The following is a 10,425-nucleotide window of genomic DNA, read 5'->3' on the forward strand; positions in this document are numbered from 1 at the left end:
CAATTTATCAAGTGCAGTTGCGTGCGCTGAAACCTTCTCTTTCACTCGCACATTACCTGAATGATCTTTAAATCCATAACGCCGGCCAGAGTCTAAAACCACAGGTCTTTACTGCCGTGCTAAGGAAGAATGCCGCATGAACATTCGAGAGTTGCCTTTCCCCGCATAAAACATGTATTTTTAACAAAATTAATGCATATTTTCCCTTGAAATTTTCAGATATTTTAGATTAAATTGCGAACAAAATAGTCAGAAAAATTGGAAGAAAAATATTCACAATTTCTATTTCACAATTCACTATATCATAAGAAATTCGTATTTTATCAGAGGAAATTTGGTAACACCTTAAGGTTCATACGGCGTTCTTCAGGAGCACAGCAGTTTATTGCAATGTGTAACATTTATGCTCCTACTGTACTTCTTCGAACAGAAACAAGCCAACTTTATAGCTTGAAATTCAAACAGAATTTTCCACAGATATAGAAGAAAAGGCACTGAAGTTTTAAAAAAAATTACGTTGACTGCTTTCAAAAGAAAAAACAAAGTACAATAGGCAGTCTGCGACATCGCAATAGGAGATACATGGTTTCGGCCATGAATGTACAGTATAGGTAAGCTGCTGGTTTCCTAGTCTCTGTTTGCTGTTTTCATGGGTTGGAAGATCACTCAGGTAATGAGCAAGAAAAAATTTCATAGCTTGCCACTGATAGAGTGATAAATTAATGATTAACTTATCACTTTAATTTATTTAACTTTTTTAGCCTTTTTTCATCGCTGTCTCATCATTTTGTTTTGTAAATATAATTTGTACATACCTAGCATGAACGCACCTATGATGTGGATTGTGCACACTGGATTTCCTTAACATGCCAGTAACATTAAATATTAATTTTTCAATGAAATCTCACCTTGCATTTCAGTTTTGTTCTCTCTTTTGTCTGTTTCACCAGCTCTCTCTAACTGCCTCATCTTCCAAGATTTCTTTTGCTCTAAAATAAGATTCGAAGTAAAATGTGTTCCTGCAATAAATAAGCAGAATGAGGTGTAAACAGTGTTGCAGTGTGAGCAAAAAACCTATTCTAGAAGATGTGTTTATGCCTACTATGCTTTTTCAGTCCCATTCACTTAGAGCAAAAGGAATCTTGACCATCAAAATTCACGACATCGCTTACAACTTTTTTCTCTTCATGCAATGTAAATAATATGCTTGACTAATGAGGTAGTTAATGATGTGCTAATGCAATAAATCATCCATTGTTTGCCGAAGATGATTTTTTAAACACGAGTGCTAATTTTAATCCAACTAGCAAATATTCATTGCATTAATTAAGTCAAAATTCAAGGCACTTTTTGATTTTTTCTGCAAAAGAAAAAGAAAACTAGCTCCTTATCATGACTGAGAAGAATTAAAGGAAGGGGAAGTTAAATTAACAAGATTGAAGAATGAGTATGCTATGAAGAAAGTAACGCACTTGATGCTGAATTCAAGTGTCCTATCAAATACAATTCTTTTTTTTATAGCCCTATTTTTACCTATTTAATTTCTATCATTGTAAATTTTTTTCTCAGCTTTTATTTTCAGGGACTAATGTTTTTTTTTTCTTTTTTTTTCATAAAAAGGAGAAAACTATCATAATTTTCCTCAGAGTTTTGATCAAATTGAAGTACATCAAACATAAGTTCGACGACAATTAATTTTTTAGACAAATCACCCAGGGAAATATAGAATTTTAGAAAATCCTTGAAGCCAAAGATCATTGATAACTAAATACTCAGTGTGAGGAAAATTCTCCCGTTCATCAATTTAGCTTTTCACCGATATTCACATTTTTAATATTTAATAATGAATTTACAGTGTTTTCCCTCCAATAAACAAGGGGAAAAAAAAACTTTTTGCTCACTGTCCGAGTTTTGAGCACATAATAGGTACAATCCGTTCAACATTCAAAGAGAAGTACTCTATGAAGAATGGTAAAAAAAGTGAGAGTTGATTTTGGTATACTCAAAGTTCTTTGAAATTTTCTCATTTTATCATTTATGTTTTTAACCCCAGTTCTCTACGTAGCCATTGACACAGTGATTCAAACCAAATTTAGTCGGGGAATTTTGCTGATCATTCCTTACAACCATGGTGCCAGCCCTAATTTCACCAAAAGTCCTTTTTTTTGTTTTCAATGCACATATGTACTCTAATTTCTTCTAAACATGAATTCTTAATCCATTTAATCATTTTTAAAGAGAAAAATGAGAAACGAAGCATTATCGGACATTGGGCTCGTTTTCGTAACTGTTATTAGTTCCTGTATTCATATCAACCGCAAATTTCTGGTGATCTTGTTCAGCGGGCAATTTTCCCATGTTGTAATACATTTTTCACTTTCCTATTGCTGAAAAAATCTTCACTGGCTAAAATATAATAGGTGATACGAACTTGGGGTTTAAAAAGTTATGCCTTCCTTCACACGCCCTCATATCATTGTAATGGTCAAGATGAGTTATTGCTGAGCAAATCTTTCAATTAATTTAACTTAATGGACTCATCCTCATGATTAGTCAAGAATATGTACCTCAGTTTTGTGTACTATATGTAAGTTAACGTTGTTTGCACTGAGATTTGGATTTTTGGAGCTGCTGCTTGGTTGGTACTAGCTTGCGCTGGTCTCTTTCAATGTTCCATAGCCACAAGCGAGAGGGATCTGAAAAACCAAAATCTTGTTAACTTGCTTGGTGTGTTAATCTGCACTGTGTTTTTGGTTGTCTTGACTGCACTGCTTTGGTTTTCTATTTTTTAATCGGCTAACAATTTTTCCACTTGTAAGGTAAGTCTGTGTGTTCTGTCTAACGTTTTCTCACTCAGCATGCTGTAAATAATTTAAATAATGGTTCTCAATGTCATTGCGCAATTGCCAGTACTACTTTACTAAAAGTGTTTTAGCTCCTAAACTCTAAGGGCTGTTTTTAAAAAACGTAACACTGGAAACCTGATTTTTTTACACCCTCTCCACCATCATCTCACAAAAACTCTTTTGTAATGTGCCAAAGTGTTGGAGTTTTTTTCATAATAATTAGACTGTATTGTAGCAAAATTATGCCCATCCTCAGTATTTTATTAATTGTAAAACTAGCAAGAAAAACAGATAATTATCACTTAATGGAACATATGAATCTGCTAAACCTGCAAACCTCTTACTTTAGACACATCATAACTTCAGTTGCCTTTATTATTTGAACGTATTTCTGTCAAACGGAACTGTGTGCATTAAGCCATGAGCCCCATGATCCATAAGAATATATGCATAACAGGGCTCACATCATACTACACATAGTTCTGTTTGGCAGAAATACGTCCATTGTTGGCATAACTTCTAAAGCATCATGTGTGTATCCGTAGTGTTAACCCAGTAGAAAAGAATTGCAAGACTTTTTCTGTAATTCATGCAGATTTCTTAGACCTTAAACAATACCTAGTTTTCACAACAGGTCATCTTTTTTTATTCTTTGAAAAAAGGTGCTTTTGAAGGCAATAGCTAGTCATGTTCAACATATTCCTCTAAACTTTGAAACTAAAAATTTTTTGAGCTTTGAATTTTTTCCTTTAAATTGGTTACTTTTACTCTTTGTTATTATAATTATTTATCTTTTTTTTTCTTTTGATTTTTTGACAGATTGTGAGCGTCCATCAAACGTCAGTTCATCCTCAGTTGAAAACTGTCAAATTACAGAAACTGGAACATGGCCAAGAAGATCAAAGATTCAATCAACCTCTACACCTACAAAGGAGAACTACAATCAGTTGGAATTCAGCTCAAACATTTCCCCCATCCAATCACCGCAGAATCAAAGACCAGCTCCAGGCAATCAAATGCCAAAGTCTTACTCGACTGATTTTCAGCAATCATTAAATGCTCGTGATAGGTTTTATAATAATTATTTAGGTTCCCTAGCTGAGATGTACAATAGTGTCAATTATAATCATATAAAACACAAAATGAACGCTGAACTCATGAGAGCAAATGGGGGGCAAGCTGTGCCGGCTGCCTCTCGGCCAGGCCCCAACAGACAGACAGTAAACCCTTCACCTAGCCTAAGTAAAAATGTAGCTCAACCTCCATTTCAGAGTAGAGTCAATCAAACTGGGCAGCCCTCATTGTCTAGTAACGCAACTAAACGCTTTCCTCTCGCAACTGCAAATCAAGTTGATCGAACAAACCATCCCAGTCGCTCAGAATCTCCCATGCTGATCCGCAGTCGGACTGCATCCCCTCTTAATGCTCCCCAAAATCAGATCAGTTCCGCAGGAAACTTTCCTCAAAATCGGCCTGCTTCTCCCATGAGTCGACAGCCAAACCGACCAGCCTCACCAATGAATATGTATGCCTCCAGAGGGAAACAGATTCCTTTGAATGGAGCCGTTGTTCCTGTAGGGGTGCAGCAAAGAAGGTTGGCATCTCCTGTCAGCTTCCAACCTATTCGTGCAGTCAGTCCGGTCCAGCAAAATGCCAGGTTGCCAGACCAGAGGAGGGCTCTTTCACCGAGTAGCCTCTATGAAACTAGATCTCAATCTCCTACTACCTATCCTACTCACAGTATGAATAATCAACCAGCTAGAGCTCTTTCTCCATCAAGCCAATATCCGAATCACAGTATAACACCAAACCAAAATACATTCGCTCCTCCTTTTATTCGCACTGAACGAGACGGCATTAGTACAAAAATAAATAACTTTAGGCAGAATGTTTTGTCAGATGGTCGGAAACCTAGTTACCCCCCAGAAACTTTTTCTAGTGTTCGGAGCAAGAATAACATCTTAACTGAAAAAATGAATGCCATGGAGGCCAATTCTCGCAAAGATGATGCTTATAAAAAAACTGAATTGGTGCCACGACCACGTTCAGTCACACCGACACGAACGGGCATGGATTTGTATGCGGTTATTCATGAATCGAAAAAACGAATTAAAGCTTTGCAGAATGGAACTTCATTTGAAGAACCTTGCCCATCAAACCATAGTTCACAAAATAATCTCACAAAAAGTTCCTCCTTCAATTCTAGTCTGAGTAAATCTGGTGAAGATTGCTCCAAGGAACAAGTAATAACTGCACCTAAAATTATGTCAACTACTAGGAGTCATTCGGTCAACGATTTTAAACCAGTAATTGAAAAATTCAGGCCTAGCTCTCAAACGTCCAGGTATGATTTTAAAAAATTGCTACTCAAAACAGGATGGGGCTCTTCAAATCGGCTTTCGGAAAAAGTCTCGGCAGTTGAAAGATTGAAAAATAAAACTTCGCCTGAAAAACAGGCCAAAGAAAGTAAATTTTCAGTTGTCGACAGGCTTAGAGAAAGGACTCCAACTCCACGGAAGAAACAGCCGTGGAAGTCTAATGTTCTCTCTTCCACAATACCTGAAGATTGTGCAGAAGATGAAGAACCGAGTAAAAAATTAAATGGTAGCGAAGCGAAGGAAAGCACGGATCAAACTTCAGAGAAAAGACTCAGTCTGTATCTAGAAAAAGAATTATCAATTCCTAAATCAAGTGCCTTAGTCAATCAACAACTCAAAGCTTTTAGTCAAAATAGCTCACCAAACATGTCACCCAATGAGTCCCCATCAAGGAGGTCCCCATCTGATAAATCATTAAACAGGTCTCTAAGTCGATCACCCTCGAATAGGACTGTTTCTCTCGAAACCTCTTTATGAATAATATTTTCCCTACAAACGTCTCTCATTCCAAAACTTATCTTTTTGTTCATTTTATATGTTATTATCGTATTGAATCCTCCATCAAATTTCTCATTTTTTCTTTAGTCTCATAATAATAGGAGTTGCGAAAAATTTCCACTTTTTTAAAAAGAAAAATGTAGTTCTGTTGTTTTATATTTTCTTGAGACTCTAATGAGTATTAAATCAAAAATTGAAAGAGATCTAATTTACGTGCAGGTTTTACATTGTAATGGAGCAATGAATCATTGAAATTAAAACATGTTGGTTGCTTGTGTAGAAGAAATAAAAAGAAAAAAAAAATAAACTAGAATCCTGTTGGAGCAAGAAGCGAGTTTTTATTCTTAGATAAAATAATCTCTTAAACCCAGAAAAAATTGAATTCTATTTTTGTCTTCTAAATTTTCCCTTTGAAAGTCAGCACTTGGTTAAGAAACAATTTTTTGTATTATAGGCGAATTTTATTTCCTCCAATGTTAATAATTGTACAGATTTCCTTGTTTTAAATATTCTCCCTTTCTTGAATTGTATTTTTGTAGATATTTTGCTTATGACATGTGTCCTGTAATTCTGAAGGTAGTGATGTGAATATCAAGAGAAGTCATTGGCTTACACTAAATGATTTTTTGCCTCCATGGCTTAATTATTTGACTTTTTAAATATAGTACCTACATATTAATTTTAAGAAAAACAAGCATTCATCAGCTATGACAAGTAATGACACATGTTTGCTGCCATCTTATGTATACCTAATTTAGGTAATCAGATCATAATGTTAAATTTTGTTCCTATAACTTGATGATTTTTCTTTTTAAAAAAAGAACAATTTAAGTTTGATTTATCATTGTTCATTTTACATTTCTACCTGAAAAGGCATATTAGCCTCATCCAACAGCAAGATTTTTATCACAGGCTTTCCACAGCTGCCGAAAAGCAAGACAGCTTGTGAATTTCTGTCAAGTATTTGTAGGACACCTATGAGAATAACTACTTCTGCTTTAAAAATCATCTTTTTTTGCAAAAAATTTTCATGCCTTTTACCATCATACTTTTCCTCTGTCAGTTAAGTTTACTTGAATAAGTGTCTTATGCCACTCTCTGGAGGATGTGCAAGCAGTAGGACAGGAGAGGGCCACAGCTACAATTTGATGTTAGATATTTTTAGTTTGAGTATTTTTTAAAAAAATCCAAAATTCTATGTTTTCTGATTGTATTTTCAAAACACTCTTTTCACATCCTCCACAAAACCAAGGCATGAAACTTAGCGGCTTTTCTGTGTTTTTTTATTTTCAAAAGTGAATTCAGATCAATGATTTTTTTTTCATTTATCCATGTATTTTCTTTTACTTTATTTGTATACATGCATACACATCTAGTCCTTCTTTGAGCCAGTTGCCTATGTCACATTAATGAAACTGACATGCAAAATCCTGACAAGAGATCATCGCAATCAAATACATTAGTTTATGACAGTTTATTACAAAGAAATTTGAGTAATTGAAATTGTGATTTAAACAAGTCAACGTCTATTTAATTTAAAACGATATTATTCAATAGGTTGGACTTGCAAGTAAATTTTTGTTTAAAACAAATTGAATGAAAGAATCTATGAACCCTCATTTTTATTCCTGATGACACAGTGATGAGTCTCTATTTATTTTTGCTGATTTTTTTCTTCGATAGGTTTTGCTGTCAAAGTTTCATCTTCGTCACATTCGTAGCCATCCTCTTTGCCCTCCAAAGAATTCCTTTCTTCCCTCGAAAGATTATCAAACAAATTTGTATGTACTTTTTATCAGTGCCTTTTTGTTTTAAATTGAGATCTTCTTTTTATCTTTCTGTATCGATAAATCGAATGATTTTATTGTAAAATTTGAAGCAGGAACTGCTGTTGTAATTATTTATTTATGATTCTTATAATCTTTTGATAATATCTGACTTTTGTACATTAATAGTAATTTATTTTCAATTCCTTTTTTCTCACTCATGAGAGAAGGAAATAAATTTATTTCATGAATACTGACTATTTTTCTTTTGGGTATTGTCCTTGCATGGTTGATGAAGTCTCCCCTCAAAATATTTAGAATTTTTTCTCAACAGATACTTACTTAGCAGGAGCTTTTCATGAAACACATGACGCTAAATTTCGAATTTTTTTTACCCTCTTTCCCTCGTAATGCTTTTGTGCCATCAGTACAGTATCCTTTCACATGTTAAAACAAAAGAGCGTAATACTCTCCTTAATCCCAAGCCCCCTCTATAGCGTTACGTATTTTATGAACGGCCCCTTGCACGCGATTGATGGATGAATAGAACATAATGTAATGTTTCAGTCAATATGAATATTTGTTATGATAGTGGTGTAAAATGTCGAAGTGAAAATATAAAAGTGTTAGGTTTTTACTGCAATCAAACTATACACTCACAATCAGCTGAAAAGAATAAAATGCATATCAAGTTAAAATTGAAAAAGAAGGTTTGAAGCCTTATTTCTCGTTGAGATTCAATGAAAAATAAATATAATGTCCAACTCCTGATCTCACTTACAATTTTTTTTTTTCGTGGCTTAGAATTTTTAGCAAGAGATAAGTGATGAATGGTATCACAAAGAGTCTTCTGTCCTCTCTCTCATCTCGGATGCATTTTCAGCTATGGTTGAGAATTCCCAGAAAACTGGAAAAATCAAATACATGCCTATTTCAAATTTCAAGTAGAATTTACACATGCTCGCAAAAAGAGAAAAAGGAGACAAAAAATGAACATGAAATAAAAATATTTAAAAAATGTAAGAATCTGATAAAAATAACTAAATATAAAGTTCATAAATCTTTGAGACCTCGCCAAATGAGTTCAGGCATTTTTATACTGCGACAGAAGATCTGCCATCTTGCTTCTTGCATACTTTGCACGTAGATGTGACGTCAGACGATCTCCTGTCACAGTCTAGAAGCGTTTTAACTTATTTGGCATGGACTCCAGCTTGATTCACTAGAGAGCCATAGGTCACTGCTACCGCTCCTAGTAGCAAATTTTAGTGATCAACAAGTTTCGCGGAAGAAACGGAAGGGAAACAAGTTACAAGGATATGTACGAGAGTGCTGCTGTATATGCTAAGAGAAACTGCAAAAACCTCAAAACTCTATTAAATTTTCATTGGAGTGGCAATTAACTCTGAGAAGGATTTTAAAGGAATGCGCAAAAAGCCCCTTCAAAAATGTCGCGTATGCAATTCCACGACGGTCGTGCAAAAGAAGCCTCCGTGTGAAACTTCAGGGGCGCTTGACGGTGGAAGAATACTATTCTGACTTCTCGAGCAGAGGACGGAACTCGGGAGGTGTAATTCGATCGAAGTTGAAAAATGGCAAAAGGTGCGGCGACCCCTAGATTCGGCTGCAAAGAAGAGGATATACCTCGGGTCTCCGGTTCCCGCCAATATCCGCAGTTTGCTGAGGCCAAAAAATGTTTAGTCCTCAGGGACCGTCCTTAAGGAAGGTCAACAGTGGGTACTTTTTTTTTAGTTTGATTTTTTCTTTTGCATGGTTGAATAACTTGAGCACCAGGAAAATGCAGGTCTTTAAAAGTCGATTTTCTGGGATGTCTGGTGGAGAACACTGGTTTGCAAGTTCTGCGTTTTTCCCCATCATTTTTGAGAGTCAATTCTTTGAAAATCCTCAAAATAGCAGCGAACGGTTTCGGTGAGAAATCTAATTATATCCACTTCACACCATTCACCATCGCCATGAATTTTAATGAAAAACCTGAAGATTTTTTCAATTTGCATTTGAGATGGGGGAAAACGGGAACTAAGGAGTTACTTACTCATCAGTTTCTCCAGATTTCCAGAGAATTTGAAGTTTCTGATGTGTATGAATTTTTCCTTACGTTCTAGTTTTTTCACTCATCTCTCATCATGAACCAGAAAATTGACAGATAAGAGTCGAAAAATGTGCAGCGTCTTTAAATCTACGATTATTTTTCTTTTTCTCTATTTTTTCTTCTGTTTTAAAGGAAACAAACTAACATATCTCTTCGAAATGTCCAGTGAATATTTTTGAGTGTGTGATAGAAAATCGCAGAAAATCTGAAGAAACTCGTCGGTCAATTTTATCTTTTAAAATGAAGAACATAATCGGAGACTTCACATTGTCGTAACACTCTGAGGGCTATTGGTTGGCTAAAGCGCAGCATGATAGCCGGAAGCCGGATGAAATAAAGTTTCATTTAAGAGCCTTCAAGAAGCGGGTTAGGCAATATCCCATACGAGCAGGAGTTGTTGCCTATTTGCAGGGGCACAATGCTCACGTTTTCACCCAAATGACCAGAAATTGCTGCGCGTGTGATGATGAGCAGTGGTAGCCGAAAAATGTACTTGTATTTCCTTGGAAAATAAGTGGTTACCCAGCGTTATTTTTCTGGCAATGATATTTACTGAGGATATTGCTAACTTTCTCTACTAACTTTGACCACGACCCTTGTCGGTAAAATAGAATGTGTAATACCTATAAAGTTCTGTAAAAAAAATACTTCCTCAAAAGTCATTTAGATGGGGCATTAAATAGCAGAAAATAGGTAAAAATATTCTGCAAGTGCCCGTTTTTAGGTTTCAAATATCATGTAGATGCTTGTACCCGCCCGACTTCAGTTTGGCTTCAGTCGACGCGTCGCTATCTCTCGGAAGAACTGCCCAATCTTGACTTCAGAGG

General features: G+C 35.4%; 1 protein-coding gene across 2 annotated transcripts in view; it reads left to right on the forward strand.

Annotated features, from left to right (window-relative positions):
• Positions 1–7,739, forward strand: part of gukh (NHS actin remodeling regulator GUK-holder) — a 198,506-nt gene extending 190,767 nt beyond the window's left edge. For both annotated transcript variants that reach the window (XM_019041837.2, XM_019041838.2), the window contains one exon: positions 3,666–7,739. In XM_019041837.2, coding sequence (XP_018897382.2) covers positions 3,666–5,701 — 2,036 coding nt within the window. In that variant the 3' untranslated portion in view covers positions 5,702–7,739. The remainder of the gene's footprint in view (positions 1–3,665) is intronic.
• The last annotated feature ends 2,686 nt before the right edge of the window (positions 7,740–10,425 follow it).

Source organism: Bemisia tabaci, chromosome 3, assembly GCF_918797505.1.
Source record: "Bemisia tabaci chromosome 3, PGI_BMITA_v3".
Classification (NCBI taxonomy): domain Eukaryota; kingdom Metazoa; phylum Arthropoda; class Insecta; order Hemiptera; family Aleyrodidae; genus Bemisia; species Bemisia tabaci.